Genomic DNA, 18896 nt, shown 5'->3' on the forward strand with positions numbered 1-18896 from the left:
CCACTTGGTAGCAAAGCTGTATGATCCTGCGGTTTCAGAAGCTTACAGCTTTCTCAAAGGCCAGTATCTCTGCTTTGTTCCTGTCTCTGTTCATCTCTGCTTCAGGACAGTATGGCCCAGCATCCGCCAAGCAACCTAGACTAGAAGTCAGGATACGAGGGGTGAAAATTATAGAAAATATCATAGGAAAATCAGGCAATAGCCACCTGTATGCTTCCTAAATCTTAGTAGAACTTTTAAGATCTGAAACCTTCCACTCGCTGCCTTTATTGAGCTATAATTCACAGATAATGGGTATGCGTTAACAGGACACAATGTAGTATCTTCATGTGTACATATCTTGTGAAATGATAATCATAGAACAAAATTAATCTGTCTGTCTGTCTCTGTCTCTCTGTCTGTCTGTCTCTCTCTCTCTCTCTCTCTGTGTGTGTGTGTATGGTGTATGTGTATGTGTTTGTGTGTTTGCCTACATAGATATCTTTTTACCGTGGGTATAGTGAGAACCTTTGAGATCTGTCTTATTTTCTCAAGTTTCAAATGTATGCTACACTATTGATCCCCATCCTCCTTCTTTATCCTGCCTTCTGGTACCCCCTAGCTTGTGCTTCTGTTCTCTAGTGCTCTGACCTTTCTTTCTCAGTCTCCCTCCCTTGCTCCTCTTTTGCCCAGTGCCATGGCTCCCTGAGTCTCTAGGGGGTGCTTCCACCTCACCTCCCTCCTTAGCCACATCCTCTCCACAGCATCAGTTGCCATCTGCATTCTAATGCAGTTTGCATTATCCAGAGTTCTGACCTTTCATCTAAGCTCCAGGTTCATAAATTCAATTAAATCTCTCTATTTACATATCTCATGAGTACCTCAAATTTAACACTTCTTGCACGCAGCCCACATTCTTATCACCTGCCCTGCCCTGCTCCTCCTCTTCCTGTTTTTCTGTATCAATGACACTTTTTGAATGCTTCCCTGACCCAGCATTTTGGGTTTAGCCTTCAAATCTCTACCTCTTTTAAATAGGTTTTTCTTTTCCTCCTCCTCCTCCTCCTCCTCCTCCTCCTCCTCCTCCTCCTCCTCCTCTTCTTCCTCCTCCTCCTCCTCCTCCTCCTCCCCCTTCTTTTTTGTGTTTTTACTGGGCACATGTCACATTTGGGACTTTCCAGCATCTTACAAATAATTCACATGTAATAGTCCTACCTCCCCAACCCAGAAGTAAGTCCAACTTTCAGCTTCCTTTGCAGTGCAGATGGCTGGAGCAGACAAGGGCTTGCCCTAACGGGTGCTTTCCAGATGAGATTTGAGTCTGACGTCTTTGGTATAAGGACCAGAAACATGGAGGGCATAGCCCTTGCCAATATGGCTCCTTTAGGCGTGATTAGCTTTCAGGCAGCAACTGAAATTGCAATAGGATTGCTGACACCGAGGCAGCATTGGTGCTGAAGTTTTAGCAGTGGCTGTGGAGACAGATCCTGGCATTCTGCAGGTGACAGCAGCAGTGAGCTTCCTCCTTCAGAACAGTTTCACTGTGTGGTTTGATGTGTGGGTGGGGGGAGGGGTGGGGAGCCTTTTTCTGTGAGTTTAGACCAGACTTTGTTCCTTTATCCTTTACTGATCTCTGAGGTTATTATTTTTAAGAAAACAAGACTTTATTAAGCTAGCTGGAGTCAATTCTGTTGTTTGCAGCAAGAATCTTGAGCAATTTGATGTTATTGATCCTTCTGTGGAAGGAAATTTAGGTGTGTTTTGAGCTGTGTAACAGGTTCAGGGAAGGATGGGATGAACAAGAAATAGGAACCATGGGGTTGGAGAATTGTAGGATCCACCATCTAGGGTTTGATTAATCTTCCTGTATCCTTAAAGATGGTTTGTATCAGTGGAACAACAATATGAACTAACCAGTACCCCAGAGCTCTTGACTCTAGCTGCATATGTATCAAAAGATGGCCTAGTCGGCCATCACTGGAAAGAGAGGCCCTTTGGACTTGCAAACTTTATATGCCCCAGTACAGGGGAATGCCAGGGCCAAAAAAATGGGAATGGATGGGTAGGGAAGTGGTGCGGGGGAGGGTATGGGGGACTTTTGGGATAGCATTGGAAATGTAACTGAGGAAAATACGTAATTAAAAAAAAATGGTTTGTATCTTGGGTAAAGAATTATTCCCAGATGTTCTAAAAAGGCAAGGCATAGCAAGAGCAAGAAAATGGGCATCTTAGCAGAATACAATAGGTGCGAACAGAAGTGATGGATGTGTTTCTGAGCAACTGACTACGAGTCTTCATTTCATCCCAGCTCCAGTAACTTAGGCTTTGAGTCAGAGTTACTGTAATGTTCTGTGAGGTAACCTGGGGAAAGGGTAGCCCTTAGTGGTTGAGTAATAAAGTTTAACCTTGTGTCTGAGACAATTATGCACTATGTGGCCATATGTATATTATATATGTGTTATAGATTACATATAATGTATTATGTATAGCACGCACATATAAAATATTATGAAATAACTTCCATTTCACAAAAGTAGGCTTCTACTTCATGGAATTCCTATTTCCTGAGAACCTGACCCTGAGCCAGGCACTGCAGCACACGTAGTGCACATCTTTAATTTTAGTACCTGGAGATGTGACCCCGGTGAATCACCAGGTCAAGGGAAGGTTGGGATACAGAGTAGAAACTGTGTTACAATAAAATTAAGAAGGAATTGATGCGTTCAAGCGCTTTTCCCCCTAATGGATTCTTTCGAAACCAATTTAGCTGGAAGTAATTAATTCTATTTCTAAAGCGTTATTTAATTTATTATGGATCATATTTGGCATTAACGTTATTATGTATGATTCCTGGGGGTGATGGAATGGTAAAGCACTTTAGCGAGAATTAGCAGAGTCCCTTATATTTTAGGCTTAATCCTTGTTTTTATCAAGTCAGTATATTGCTCTGACTTAAAATTCAAATAGTACTGTCAACATTGGGAGAATAGCTCTTTGGGGATGGGAATGGTATTCAGTGACAGAGTGCTGCTGGCCTAGCATGCACAATGTCCATAGTTTAGTCCTCTTGCACTGATCAAAAAAAAAAAAAAAGGTAAAATAAAAGAGTAACTCTCTCTCTCTCATGTGTTACTACTTCAAATCCTACTCACTAGCAGCAGCTATATTAGCCTTTTGGTTTGGGTTTTATGTTTTGAGATAGGATCTCTCCATGAAGCCGTGGCTGGCACAGAACTTACCATGTAGGCCAACCTGAGGCAATTCTTGCCCCATCATTTCTCAAGTGATGAAATGTCAGGTGTGTAGCACAGTGCCTGGACATGTTCAGTCTTTTCTAATGATAATACACTCTTAATCTCCAAGTTTCAACTATGCCATAATCTACCTTCAATTTCCTGCAGTTGAAGCTGAAAATTTAGTTTCCTCACACCTCTCTTTTTCCTATGATTTTTGAGAGTCCTCACATCTCACACGTACAGATGAATCCAAGTTCAGTCATTTCACAATTTCTGATTAATATCCACAGACATCCCACTCTGTATCCCAAACTCCCCCTGACCTGGTGATCTACCTGGCTCACACCTCCAGGTACTAGATTTAAAGATGTGCACTGTGGGGCCATGAGTGTCGGGGAAAGAGGTGAGTGGGAGAGAACCCGCGTCCCGCCAAAGTTCCGGTGCTCTGGGCAGGTGGATGTGGGAGGACTGCGGCATGCTTTACACGCAGCCCTGGGTGGGTGTCTGGCTGTGGGAAGCCACAGAATCCCAGCTGGGCAGGGGGTGGACAAGGGGCGGCCCTAAGGTACCAGGTTCTCAGCCTTGGGCATCCCATGCTGGATACTGCAGAAGAGCTGAGAACAAATGGGGGGCCCCAGGTGGCTTGGTCAGCTTCAAGGTCGAAGGGAGGAGAGGACAGGGGGAGAGGATGCTTGATGGTTCCCACACGGGTGAGAGTCCTTGGTCCAGTCCATGGCTGGAGCACAGGATGGCCTTCTGGCAGGAAGTTAGACGTGGCTCATTAGGAGAAAGTGTATCCCATTGTTCAAGCATGGCGGGCATTGATGAGCAGAGACAGTCTATGGTTTTAGAGCTTTATTGTAGAAAGGCAGGGAGAAAGAGAGAAGGTAAAAAGAGAGACTGGCCATGGCCATGTGGAGAGAGGTGGGAAGGGAGAGAGAGAGAAGGAGGGCTAGAGAGTAAGAAAGGTGAGGGCTTAAAGCGAGTGAGGAGGGGCCAAGCAGCCCCTCTTATAGTGGACTGGGCTATCTGTTGTTACCAGGTAACTATGGGGAGTAGCATACCTGGGTATAGTCAGGTAACTGTGGGGGTGGAGTCTAGCCAGAATGCCAGAAGCTTGGGACATTGTCTGCATGACTGATAGTCACAGAATTATGGGTTTGGGGGCTCTGTGGTGTCAGGCACCTGGCTCTGGGAATGTGGCTCACTTTTCTGTCCCTTGTAGAGTTCTCTACTGGGTCACCGGAGCAAGCCCCATTCAACCAAAATAGGATGCCTATCACAGTTCCACATTGCACTACATGTGTTGCAGTGCCTGGCTCAGGGTCAGGTTCTCAGCAAGTAGGAATTCTGTGAAGTAGAAACCTTGATGATATTAAAAACTAAACAAACAATCACAAATCCAAACAATCACAACACAAACCAAACCAAACATCAAAAGTCATTTACCTTTTAAATATATGAATAATAATAAATAAATAGAAGTTTCAAATGAAAACTTGTTATCACCTGAGAAATGATGTACCTTGGCATTTATCTAAATAAATATATGCAATATATATATAAAAGAAAACCACAAAAATGGAAAAAATAAATTGAAGAAAAAAGAAGAGACATGTCCCATGTTCACGGAGAAGATTCAGTACCATTCGTGAGTCACATCTGAACTTGATCTATATATTCAATGCAAGCAAAATTCCAATGAGTGATTTCATGAATACTCAAATTTTGATTTTAAATATTATAGAGAAAAGTAAGAAACCTCGAATCGTTTATGCAATCCTGAAGAATGAGAAGTTTGGAGGACTGACATTACCCAGCTTCAAGACTAACAATGGGGCTGCAGAAACTGAGACAGTGTGACCGTGGTGGGAGAATGCACACTTACAAAGCTGGGCATGTGTGCTGCGCTAGCAGAGGACCCTGGTTGTGTTCCCAGCACTCACATCCATCTGTCACTCCAGTTCCAGGATATTCAATGCCCTCTTCTGGTTCCCACAGTTCCTGAATATATGAGGTACACATAAACATACAGGCTCATATATAAAGAATAAAAAAATTTAAAGTATATATATATACATATATATATACATATATGTATATATATATACACACACACACACATATCTATCTACCTATCTACCTATCTACCTATTTACCTATCTATCTACCTACCTACCTACCTATCTACCTACCTATCTATCTATCTATCTATCTATCTAAAACCAATGGGTCAGAATAAAAGGGACCCAAATAAGCATGATTATCGGATTTGTTTTTGATGAAGTAGGAAAAGTAATAAAATGAGTAAAAGTTCTCCCCTTTACCTCCTTTTAGCAAACATAATTGTTCTCATATAATAATTCCTTACTACAAATTACCTTCCTTCTAGTTCTCCCAGTTTTCCCAGACACCTCTCCCATATGGATCTGCTCCCTTTCTGTTTCTCTCAGAAAATATACATGCTTCTAAGGGACTGTAATGTCACGTCAAGTAATGTAATAGACTAACACATAGTAATTGGATAACGCAAACTAAAGGAAAAGAGCCCAAGAGAAGGCACAAGAATCAGAGACACACTCATTCACACACTATGGAATCCCATAAAAGCCCTAAAGTGGAAGTCAGAATAATATATACATGTGCAGGCTCTATGCATACTGCTTCAGTCTCTGTGAGTTCATATGAGCTTTGATCATGCTGATTTACAGGCCCTTGTTTTCTTGATTTTCTCTATCCCTCTGGCTCTTTACCTTTTTCCCATCTCCTCTTCTGTGGGCTTTTCTGAACTTTTCAGGGAGGGATTTTTACCTAGACATCACATTTAGGGCTGAGAGTTCCAAAGTCTCTTACTGGCTTGATAATGCTTGACAGCAGGTCTCCATATTTGTATATTTGTATGTATGTTATATCCCATCTGCTGAAGAAGAGAGTTTCTCTGATAAAGGCAGAAAGTTCTCTTTGTAGCAGATAATTCCAGGAAACTGGTCATCAATGCAGATGGAAACTTAAAATGCAAAATTGTGAAAATTCTCCAAGAGGATTGGGAGATGATGACTCAGTAGGTAAAGGTGATTGCTGCCAATCCTGAGTCTAATCTCAGAAACTCACATAGAGGAAGGAGAGGACCGACTCCTGCAAGTTATTTGTTGACTTCCACGTGGACACTGTGGCATGAATACAAATATGCTTCTTCCCCTCCTCTTCTTTTTCCCCCTCCCCTTCCTTTCCCCTTCCCTCTCCCCTCCACTCCCAATTCCCCTCTCCCTCTCTCCTTCCCTCTTTCCTTCCCTTTCTCCCTGTCCTCTTCCCCTCCCTCTCTGCTCCACTCCCCACCCCTCTCTCTCCTTCTCTCCTTCTCCCTCTCTCTTCCACTCCCCACTCCTTTCTCCCTCCCTCTGCCTCTATCCTCCCCTCCCATTCCCCCTTTTCCTACCCCTCCCTCTCTCTCTTGCTTGCTTTCCCACTCAATCACTCTTGCTTTCCATCTCTAGCTCTTTCTTGCTTTCACCCTTGTTCTCTGTCGATCTTTTTCTCTCTAAATAAATAATTTAATTAATGTGAAACCTTTTAAAAAATTCTTATAAGATAGCATATGTGAAACTCTAGGCAACCTGCATATATGGTGAATGCTTTAAATGAAACTTCAAAGGCCACAACCTCTGAAAGAAGTAAAATTTTCAGTGAAATTATAATTTTCTGCTATTTCAAAGACTTGCAAGGAAACAATTAAAAAATATTTGCCAAGGTCATGTCTGATGTATTATTTATGTTAAAAATACATAAAGAACTCATTTTAGTTGTGAAAAACCCAGAAGTCTATTAATAAATGGATCAAATATCTTAACAGGCACCTTACCAAAGGGAATAGATGAATGTCAGACAACTAAGTGAAGAGATGCTTTGTCTCATGTGTCATTAGCAATGGCATAAAGCATAAGCAAGGACGTCACACCCTCCTTTCCCATCTGGCTGCAATCCAGAGCTCTGACAGTACCATGTACTAGCAAGGTCATGAACCAACAGGAACACTAGCTCGCTGCTGGAGGAAATGCAAGGTGGAACAATGTTGGTGGGTTCGTATAAAGCCACTTCTGCTTTGACTATACATCACTATCCATCACACTCCTTGGCGATATACAGAACTAAAAAGCCATGCACACAGAAACCTGTGCATGGATACTTAGAGCAGTATTAGTGACAGTTGTCTAAACCTGGGAGTAACCAAAATGGTATCCTATCCAGTAGGAAAAATGAAATTTTAAAGGCTGGTTTTTTCCAGAGAGCAGAATATTATCCAGCACCAAATATAAGTAATGTTTCAATTGTGAAAACAAAGCATAATAACAACAACAACAAAAAAAACCTACAAAGAAAACTTAAATACATATTAAGAGAGAGACAGACAGAGACAGAGAAAGACAGAGACAAAAAGACAGAGACAGAGAACAATTAGAAAAGGCTGGATAATATATGACTCTACATGCATGGTAACTTCTGACCATGGAGATGGTGAAAGATGGGGACTGGTTGCCAGTTAGTGGTAGATTATCATGATTAGACAGAGATTGATGAGTGCTTAAGGTCGGTGAAACCTCTTTGTACTGGTGGCTGCCCATCTTTACACATTTTCTCATACATAGAGACATATTTGATTCCAGGACTAAAGCCTGATACAAGCTGAAGACTTTGAACAATGAACTTGTGTCAGTTGATGTCTCTTAATCTTAACAAAGGTTCCACTTGGGGATGCTGGCAATAGTGGAAACTGTATTTGAGGTGGACAGGGACACGTGGGTTGTCTGTACCTTTAGCTCTGTGTTGCTGTGGACCTGAAGCTGCTTTGTAAAGTCAAGTCTGTTTAAAAAAAAAAAATCTAAAACCCGAGACAAAATCAATGTGCCTTTATTATCCCCTGGTTCATCCAAATAGACCATATTTTATTTGTTAGGAAGGACTGGAGTTCATCTCTAGGGCATTGCACTGCTAGGCTGGAGCTCTTCTGTTGAGCTTTATCTCTGACCCTAGACAGTATTTCTCTGTTTCTCCTGCTTTTTTCTGCTCACTTTTGTGTGAATCTGTATTAGATAGCTATTTTTCATTCTAGTACACAGTCTATATTTCTTATTTTTCTTCTCTCCATCTCATTGTCTTCCACTTTACACTCATACAAAGTGTTCTTCAGTGGCTTTCTTTAGCACCCCATTAACTTTAAAAGGATTTCTTCGATGGCCTTCACAAACTGTTTTGAAAAGAATACTTTTGTTAATCCGTTCATTATCACATTTTTCAGATTGCTTCATTGTTGTAACTTCTGTCTAAATGTCTTGTTGACTATTTTTCTTTTACCTTTTGCCTTGTCTCTTTCTTTGAAGCACCATTTCTGTTTCCCATTGCTGTAATAAAGTTCCCCCAATGAAATCGATTTAGGGAACAAAGGGTTAATTTGGACTCAGCATTTGAAGTTGCAGTCCATCACATTAGGAGAGTCAGGAGAGTCACAGTGTCCAGAGATTCAGGCAGCTGTTCCCACTGTGTCCACATTCAGGATCCCAGACCAGGGACTGGAGTCTGATCGTCCTACCTTAGTTAACATAATCAAAATAATCTCCCCGAGATGTCCATATCCCTGTGGTTCTAGATCTCATGAAGTTAAGAATTGAGTTTGACCATCAGAGTACTCTCTGGTCTTAAATACATACAGTTCCCATGGTGGTTGACTACACGTGTGAGGAAATGTAATGCACAGAAGGGTATGGAATGTGCTGGATAAAGATGACTCATTGAGGCTACATTTGTGGATGTACAGGGATGAGTCTTGAAGTGAGAGTTCAAAGGGATCACTTTCCTGCCTGACTGTGTGATTGCAAAGCATGGATAGAGGTTCTTCATCTGCCCTCGTGGATTCTGACATTTGTTTCTGTTAGAACTGTTCTCAAACTTGTCACTGTATATTCTTAATTGAGTCTCCACTTTCATGGCTTCAGGTAGCTACTCAACACATAGAACCTTCTCACATTTGATCTGTCACAGTAAGCATGCGTATCATCATTGTTGATGCCTTGTATTAGAAACGAGATCTTCACATCAACAGCTCTGAATTTGGGCTTAAGAGTCTTGAGGTAAGATGGAGGATTTTATATGCATTTTGTTTGAGACCAGCAAATCTTTCAGTTCAGTTTGGTTTTGGTTTGGTTGGGTTGGGTTTTTGGACATATATGCTATATGCTCTCATATAGCATAGACATTAGGGTCAAACTTGTTGTGTAGATCAGCATGGCCTGAAGTATTTCTTCTTATCTTTGCCCTCTAAGCATAGTGAGAAGGTCCTAATGGTCAAAAATCAAGCGCTACCTTATGTCTGTTTGCTATACAAGTATCAGCAACTCATCTGTTATCATTCCTTACAGACTCTTCTTGGTCATTTCTTTCTTTGTGTCACTTTAACTTTGAGATGAATTAACAGGAAGCATCTATAAGAATTTATCTTCTGTGGCTATGAAACGAAGACTGTCTCAGCTAATGGAGCTGGGATCCTACCAGCTATGAACATGGGAGTCTTTGTGGTGCCTTGGGGCAAAGGTCTTGTGCTTACCAGCAGTACTGGAAAACAGCTTCATGTGCCAGATGGAGGCAGCACACACTTGTTGGGGAACAAGGGATGAGAAGCAAAGTAAGAGTGTTGGGTGATTTTATGGTTGTCCCACCGGAGAGAAGACTGAGGGCACCAGCCATGTAGTTCATCCTCTGAGGCTTTGAGCATGAGCACATGCTATCAGCTCTCAAAGCAGACATTTTCTTTACTGTCACTCCAGCTCTGTCCCCTGGAGTCTCTTGGTTGGACTCATTTCTCTTGAGCTTCAGTCACTCTTAAAGATTTCCTGCCAGCCTTTTTAGGAGACTGACATTTTCTGCAGCTCCTCATGCAAGGTCCCCGAGGTACCTCTCGGGCAGTAGCCCAGTATCTTAGTGACTTAATCCCTCATCCAGCTCTGGGAGCCTCCCATCTGACATATCTGCCCCTGAGCCCTCTGTTTTAGCCCAGACAGTCAGCCAGCTTGCAAGCTACCAAGCCTGCATGTCAATTTTTCCTCATCTTTTTCGTCTTCGGTCTTTTCAAAACAGTTTTTGAAAAATACTCCTCCACCTTCTTTTCCCAGTTCCTAACACAAGCCCTCACCTCCCATCCCAAACTAAGTTTCTATTCCTTGTACACTATCACTACCCTGAATCCTGTCTATCACTTTTCTATTAATAGCTTTGACTCAGTGATTAGTCTCACATGGTTCTGTTACAAGTCCCTGATTCAGTAGCATGGCATTATAACAGTAGCCATTTAATGGAGATGTTCACCTTTTCCCCATTTTACACTTGAGGATATGGACACTTTATAAGGTTGTAATTTACCAGATGTCACACAGCCAATAAATGGCAGAGCCAGGAGTTGAGTCTGTGTCTGTCTAGCTGTCTAGCTGTCAGCCGTAGGCAGCAAGTGAACACGGTTGGAGATCCTTGAAGAATTGAGAAATCTTGGCATGAGGAAGGTGGGCGTCTGTCCCTAACAGCAGATGTCAGATGCAGGAAATGGAGAGTGGCTTTCCTTTGTTTCAGAAGGTGTACTCCAGAGGAGTCATCCTCAGGCTCACTCCCAGGAGCAATTTTCCTTTTGTTCTTCTATACCACAGCTCGCCCCCTTCTAGAACATTCTCATCAGCATGAAGCAAGACTGATTCCTCTCATGTTAGAAAAGAGATCAAGTGAGCAATTATAAGTCACTTTCTCCATTTCCTATCCCACCTCCTACCCTGTCTTTTATCACATTTCTCTGGCCCTTTTACAGCAAGACTTGTGTTGAACTTCCATCCCACTTCCTTGTCGCTCTTCTTGCTACCCGTAACCCCACATGGCTAACCCCATGACACATCTGTAGCCTTCACCTTAGGTAGCTTTATAGCAAAACAAACAAGAGACACAGTTGATTCTTAAAAAAAAAAAAAACTTTAAGAGTGATCTTTTCTTAGCTTCTGAAACATGTGTTCTCCTTTGCTACAATCCCTCAACACCCACTTCCCATGGATGCTAGGTCTGCTATTGGCAGTGGCCAGTGAGTTAGCTTTGAATTCTTGTTTCTCTTTCTGAATTTCATGGTGAGTGCACCCAGGTCTATGCCATCCCAGTAGACAAACAGGCCCAAATATGACATCCCAGTAGGGTATAAGTCCCTGCTTGGTGGTAAGTCATGTCAAATGATCTTGATAATTTGTGCTTGATGATCTGTCTGATAACACTAACCTGAAGAGAGCTGATACCCAAATCTAGGGTCCACCAAGGGCGACACTAACCTGTGTCACACCTGGGACTCACAGGCAGAGAAAATATGTGGTCAGAGTAGGGTGTGTGTCCCTTTCTCACTGCCAGGCTGGTAACGATCTAAGCAAGCTTGAGACAGTCCCACTGGCATGTAGGCAATTGCTTAGTTCTAGTGTATGTCGGGAGGGAGGTTTCATCTATGAGATGTGGCCTGGGTCTAAAAGGCGTTACTTTCTGTTTCTTGCTACTTCCCACTGCAGTGAGCAGAATTCTGGGCTAGATTTGGGCCATGTTGCCTGTGGGTGGAGACCTTTCTGCTCATCCTTCTGTCTGACCCAGATCCAAGGAGAAGAGATAGAGGAAGTGAGCATGCAGACTGACTTACACAATTCCAGTTGCTCAGTCTAGCCTGGGGGAAGGGGTTATAGAATTCTTCCAAGCAGTGATACTTCGCTATGATAGCCTCGTACTGAGTTTAAAGACTAAGGCCTGGGATGAATTCCTTCTCTCTGTCTCTCTCTGCCCCCCACCCCCCTTTGTGAATGTGGAGGAGTGTCAACATGGACAAATCTCTCCCTCCCATTTCTTCATTGTGTCTTGTCTTACTATCAAATGCAACCAAGACAGGATGGTCTCTCACATGGCTTCTTTAGGTGTTAGGAGGGTGGGTTGGGCTCTGTACAACTAATCAAAATTTGTGTGCCTGTGGGAAGATGGTTGCTAGGGGTTCTTATTTCCTGCCATATTGTTCTGTGACCTTTCAACTGGGCTTCTTAGTCAAACTAAAAGCACCCAGAATCCAGCCCAGAAGACACCTAGAACTGTATTTTTACTTAGAAAAAGTCAATGAATGTTTGTTGAATGCTTGTATTGCAGATGCTATTTTAGGAGCCAGGACTGCAGACATGAACAACAGAGTCCTTGCCCACAAGCCACTTTTATTCCAGCACAGAATGTGAACCAAAAAACTACTGGATTGCTAAGTAGACAAGTAGAGAGGAAAACGAAACAGTTTGTGGTAACAGAGAGGAACAGGGCCAGTTTTAGTTTTATAATACATATGCAGGGAAGTTTGAGTAGAAATCTACAGAGAGGGTGGGTTTAATTTATTCCAACACACAGTGAAGAGAGATAAATGGTTTTGACAAGGGGAAAAGATGGCAATTATTATATCATTATTAATACTTTAAGAGAGTTACGGAATGTGTGTCTTCGAATAACAGCCAATAACGTTAGAATTTTGTTGTTGTTTTGTTTTGTTTTGTTTTTTAATTTAAAGGTATTGTTGCCCATTCTGTGAATAATACAAAGGCAGTGGGAACAAGACAGTACAGAGGACTTGATTCAGGAGACTTGAGGTCTGGCCGCATAGTCATCCTTTAGAAGCTGGGTGGCGTCAGGTAAGTCATTGTGCCTCAAATCCCAAATTGAACCAACAATTACTGCAGAGCTGGTGTTTTCCAGGTATGCCGTAAAGGGCACTTTCACATAGTGTAACAGCCCTCCCTGTTTAGAAAGAGGCCAGCCTATCATATATGTCTTTCTTAACCCTTTCCATCTCTCAGGCTCCCTGTGCGAGCACTTGGCATATGCATTCTGCGAGGCATAGCACTGTACTCTCAGATTGCAGCTGCACCTCTTGCTGGCCCTGAGGATTGGAGTGCATTTCCTTCGCTGATAATCCACCCTCTACCCAGCACCTCACTGTGGCTGTATTTCCTGGTCCTTTCAGTTGAACCCAGAACCTCCCACATAGGAGTCAAGGGCTCTACTGCTGAGATTCATTTTCGTCTCAACCAATAGTTTACAACTTTTTTTTGAAGACTTATTCTATAGTAAAATGAAAAATTGTATGTAAATAAGATAAACAACCTTTGGAGGAATCAATGTCTTAATTTTTCATATAAAGTGTGATTAACTGTGATTATGTTTTTATCGAAGATGGGTGTAGAAAGATTAAAATTTCACACAGACCAGCAGAAAGCATGCTGAGGTGATTAGCATCCTCCACATACTAAGTCAGAGGAGATTTCCTACTTCCCGTTTGTCGAAGGGACTGGTGCCCTGGTGCAGACTCCTCGCTGTGGCTATTCTGGGTGTATTGTATGTCTTAAGTTGGAAAGGGTGCTTATGGTAGTTTTGGGCTTTGAATATGAGCACCACCCACGTAAGCAGAGATACTCTGATCTCTTCCTTACCTGCCCAGTTTTTACCGAGAGTGGCAAGGTCTCATTAACTGTAGTCTATAGAGCTCATTGAAATAGTCTGCAGTGGTGGGAAATGTGAGGGTCTTTGACCTGTTGTTTTCTTCTCATGAATCCCCCTGTTCTGGTCTTATTTCTTCTACCTTGTTCACTGCAAAGTAACAGACTACTAGCAGTGTTAATGATATTGTTACACAACGTCATCACATACTGAAGCACACTGCTTGTTCATCTCTTTTCACCACTCTTCACCTAGGCAGTTGACAATTTCTCACAGATATGTGGTTTTCTTCACATATTTGAAAACAAGGCGTTTATTCATCATAGACACTGGAGGCGGTACAATCCCAATTTGGACCTTTTTGTTGATGTTTGCATTGTTTGTATTTTCATGCAGAATTTTAGACTATGTTTTCGATGAAATTTAATAACTCTTGCCTCCCTAACATGTCCTTTATGTATATTGTTTAGGAAGTTTTCCTTTTTCTCAATGTAAAGTGAAGAAAAAAAATCCAGTGTTTCTCAACTGTACTGCTATTCCTATTTAGCTATTGTATCTAGGTGAGTATTTATTTTTCTGTGATATAAGATAAAGATCAATTATTATCATCTCCCACATAATTTTTCTGAATACTGTTCTTTGCTGATAATTCTTTCTTTCAGATTTATTCATACTGTTTATGTGCCATGTTTTTTGTATATGTGGTTCTGATTTTATTCTGACATTTTTCTGCTTACCATTTGACTTCCCTAATTATTAAGTCTTTAAAAGCATTTATAGGTAGTCGGCAGAGTGTTACTTGGTGAATATTTTAACATATTTGGTATCTTTTTGTCCTTAGCTTTGCATGCAGATGTAGAATTATCCTTACATGATTTCTCTGAGATTTTGCATGTAGTTTGTCTATTAATTGACAAATTGACATCTTCTTTTTATTGAATGTTCCCATTCAGAATATCACATACATCCTAAATTAAGAGAGAGATAAATTAAGGAACAAGGGAAAGAATCCTTAAATAGACCAACTCATATATGGGAAAGTGAATTTTTTTGGAAAACAAAGAAGACATGGTCTTCTCCATACAATCACGGAAAATTTTTGCCACGTGCACAAAAGGATCTTTGTATAGTTTTATACCATATACAAAAGAATCCAGAATAGGTCATAGATATACAAGTTAAACCTTTTAAGTCTCTAGAGAAGAATACAGGAGAAAAATCTTCTGATCTTGAATTTGAAGAGATGGGACAGCAAAATATGGTCCTCAAGTGAATGAACTGGTAAATATATTTCATGTATATGTATGTTAAATTTTAAGTTATATGCCTGAAGTATACACACTGTGCCATATTCTACACTTTGCAGGGGTCAGGAACCCTAAGAATTCCTAGGTTACCACATGCCCTTTGAAAGTATCCTTTTTTGATCATCTTGCATAGCGATTCATTTTTCACGTTTCACCTAATGCTCTCCTCCTGCTCTGTCATCTTGGGTATGCCTTGTTAACCACTTACCTTGTGTGTCCTGAATGTAGACTTGCATAGAGTGCTGTAATCTTACGGCCGAGGTTTCTTTTCAGGCTGATCCTGGGACTGTGAGATGGAGAGTGAGTACCGGGAAATGCTGTTGTTGACCGGCCTGGACCACATCACGGAGGAAGAACTGAAACGGTTCAAGTACTTTGCTTTGACTGAGTTTCAGATTGCCAGGAGCACACTCGACGTGGCAGATAGGACAGAGTTAGCTGACCACCTGATTCAAAGTGCAGGTGCGGCGTCTGCAGTGACCAAGGCCATTAATATTTTCCAGAAGTTGAATTATATGCATATTGCAAATGCTCTTGAAGAGAAAAAGAAAGAAGGTGCGTAGGAGTGCCCTCCCTTAATGATATGAGAGAAATGAAACCCTTCTACATTGTATTGTAGGAAATTAATTTCCTTAATCACCAGGCCCTTCACCCCCCAGAGTCACTAAACAGCATGTTACAAATTCCTTAGCCGTGTCTGATGCCGGTAGTCAGGGCTGCCACCATTGTCTCTCTCTTCACCAGAGTCTGTCTCCAATCTACTTGCAGAAACTGCGGAAATGGCAGGTCGGTGTTAATGTCCAAGGTCTCATTACACAGTACTTAAGGTTTTCACACTTGGCTGAAGGCCTGCCTGGCTGTGACATGAAGAAAACACAGCCTTGAACATACAAACCAGAGAACTGTTTAACTTTGCCATGGACTATCCACCTCCGCGCTGAGCCATCCTGCCATGGTCCCAGTTGGCCTTTTTAAGGAAGCCTTTGCGCTTCTACTGCATGGAGTTTCTAATCCTTCCTTTATCTCTAGCATAGACGACATTATGAACTTCCAGGACACAAAGCACGTGTTTGCATTCAATAAACCAGCTCTCACTCTCCACAAATTATATGCCATGTCGTTAAGTTTCCAATTACTCCTTAAGAACAACTGGGATGTCCTTGGGGTTCAAATGACTAATAAGAGCCAATGAAAGTATACCTCATCAAGGGAGTCCCTAAAATGAGAGATTCCAAAGGCAGTGGTTTGGGGACACTATGTAATACAGAAGCTTCAAAATGTTAACTGCTTGCCGAGGAGATGTGTGTGATGCAGCAGCAGGGGCTTGGATTCCAGAGGGTTATTTATACGCCGTCTAAGTGATGAAGTAAGGGTAAAAATCACATACAGGTATAAGATGCTATGTGACTTTGAGGAACTTAGAGCAAGGCCTGATCACGATTAGTTTAAGAGTAGCTGACATTGGACAGAAAGTGTAGTTCTTACATTTGACCACACAGTGGCAGTAAGAACACATCATTGCTCCAGTCACTACTGTTCATCTACTGAACTAAGCGAGCCTGATAGCATGTTTTAGTTTTAACTCCCGAAATTAATTCCTATTCATGGCTTCTTTTTTTTTTTTTCTGGATAGGATGATATAAAGCCCCCTTACTTAAAAAAATTTCCTCTATTTTACTTCTGTAATAATGGTGGGGTTTTATCGGCTTGATTAGCTCAAAAGATCTACTTTGAGACCTGGTTGAAAACTCAGGAGTGACTGCTGATCTAGAAGTCAGTTTAGGCACTTTGCAGCTTGGAAGTGCTACTTGAAGTCATCTTCAAGCCTGCCTTGACCACAGCTGTGTCAGTGATGCCAGTGGCTGCTACGGTAGAGCATTGATCTCTGGCTTGTTTCCCAGCAGTTTTGCCTTGTGTTTCTTCTGGTAAATGTTCAGCATGACGTGGCCTTGCCTCATGAAAACTGTGTGTGTGTGTGTGTGTGTGTGTGTGTGTGTGTGTGTGTGTGTATGTGTGTGTGTGTGTGTGTGTGTGTGTATGTGTGTGTATCTGAACAAATTAAACGATGTCATTAAAGAATGATAACAGGGTCCCGACCTTTAGTTGAGGCTTGAGCAAGAGAACAGGTGAAAAATTATGAGGTTAAATAAGCATGACAAACCCAAGCAAACCTAAGGAAATTCTCCAAGTATAATGATCTTAGATAGAGGAAAAGTGTGCATTGAATTATTAAATGAAACGAGAGGTATCTAGTGGGAAGATGACTTTTCCAAATGTTTCCACACAACACTCTCAATGGCATTTTTTTTAAAAGGTCAGTATGATTGATAGGCTAGAACAGAGTGACATGTTTATTCCCTTTGGCTCCCTTAGCTCTCTTCTCCTCTCCTGTGCTGTCAACAGAGACTGGATGTTTTTATGTGCAAATATCCAAAATATAAATAAAAATGTCATAGCACTAACCATTGGACGATCAGTTGAACTTCTTGCAAGCATATTTGGTCATTTTGGTATTAGTCATAGGCCACTAGCATTTCCAAAGTTTATGCACCATAACAGCACAATGGAGTTAAAAATGTGATCAAAAAATTCTAAGAAGTTTATAGTTTTGCATTGGGCTGCATTCAGAGCTGTCCTTGGCACATGTGATTCATGGACCATAGATTAGACATGCCTACAAGAATAAAGGTCCCTATAGGATTCCTGACCAAGACTCAGTTCCTTCCTGTTGTCTGAAAGAGAGTGACAGAATACTTATTATGTGACAACTGTTAGTCATATACATTACATGATTTGATATCTAACAAAATTAAATCCATGAACATCCCTGAATGTTTCAGATTCTGTGAGGAAACCACACGTAAAAAGGTTCTTATAACATCTTTACCTATAAGTTCCTTAAGTAATTGAACACTGACCATATTAATAGATGGTCACTTAAAAATCAGGACAAGAAGTTTCCTTTTCAGAATAAAATGTTGGATGGGTGCCTGCACATTTGAGGAGGAGAAAGCAGTAACTTTTTTGGGTCTTTGTTCTACTTCTCTTCTCCTTCACAACCCCCTTATTCTTACCCCAGGCTGTGCTATGCATATGTCAGTTGGTATCAATTATAAGGAGACACCTTGTTCTCAGGTTTTCTGATTGGACCAAGCTGCTGCTTGTGTTCTGTGGTCAAATAAAAACATTATCTACATTACATGGTTTAGTAGGGTCACTAACTGGGCTTAGCAGTCCAATAGAGCTGCTAGCTAGAGTCTTTGATCGTCTCTAATTAAGTAAGTTTGCAGGATGTAGGTCCTAAATGGGTAGCGTTGCTACTTAGATTCTCTATTTGTTCATGGCGATAGATTGGGTTCCAAGGATAGGAAGGATGCTGCTCCTGGGACATTTGGAATGGGTGTGACCTGAGACTAAACACACACACACACACACACACACACACACACACACACACACACACACACACACACTCCATCGACACACGCATATACACCATACATCACATATCACACACCCATATATAGAATAAAATCACAGACTTTCCCCCCAGTTTGGGCTCATGCTGAACCACAGGCTAAGCTCAAAACTCATCCCAGTCCCATCACTTCTTGGTCACCAGGCTTGAGGAGACCAGGTCCTCTACTCCAAAGAAATATCGGACACAATTGCCTTTAACAAGAAGCCTTTTTATTTTTTTTCAAACACTGGGGCTGAGTAGGGTGATTTTCTCAATAGGCTGTGGCTGGGTTAGGTCAGATGATTCCTTTCAAAGACATCTGTGTGCATGAAATTACCTATAATCTTCAGGAAGCCTGATACATTGCTCTCAGGTTGGGTGGGGTCAGCATTCCACAGT

General features: G+C 41.6%; 1 protein-coding gene across 25 annotated transcripts in view; it reads left to right on the forward strand.

Annotated features, from left to right (window-relative positions):
- Aim2 (absent in melanoma 2) overlaps positions 1 to 18896 on the forward strand; it is a 116494-nt gene that overhangs the window by 90477 nt on the left and 7121 nt on the right. For 8 of the 25 annotated variants that reach the window (XM_030255294.1, XM_030255241.1, XM_017321486.2 and 5 more), the window contains 5 exons: positions 4963 to 5232; positions 7066 to 7291; positions 9203 to 9337; positions 12805 to 14290; positions 15311 to 15592. In XM_030255294.1, coding sequence (XP_030111154.1) covers positions 15331 to 15592 — 262 coding nt within the window. In that variant the 5' untranslated portion in view covers positions 4963 to 5232; positions 7066 to 7291; positions 9203 to 9337; positions 12805 to 14290; positions 15311 to 15330. Of the gene's footprint in view, positions 1 to 4962; positions 5233 to 7065; positions 7292 to 9202; positions 9338 to 12804; positions 15012 to 15310; positions 15593 to 18896 lie in introns of all 25 variants that reach the window. The other 17 variants (XM_017321496.2, XM_017321501.2, XM_017321498.2 and 14 more) reach the window with 10 other exon arrangements.

This window comes from Mus musculus, chromosome 1 (genome assembly GCF_000001635.26).
Source record: "Mus musculus strain C57BL/6J chromosome 1, GRCm38.p6 C57BL/6J".
Taxonomy (NCBI): domain Eukaryota; kingdom Metazoa; phylum Chordata; class Mammalia; order Rodentia; family Muridae; genus Mus; species Mus musculus.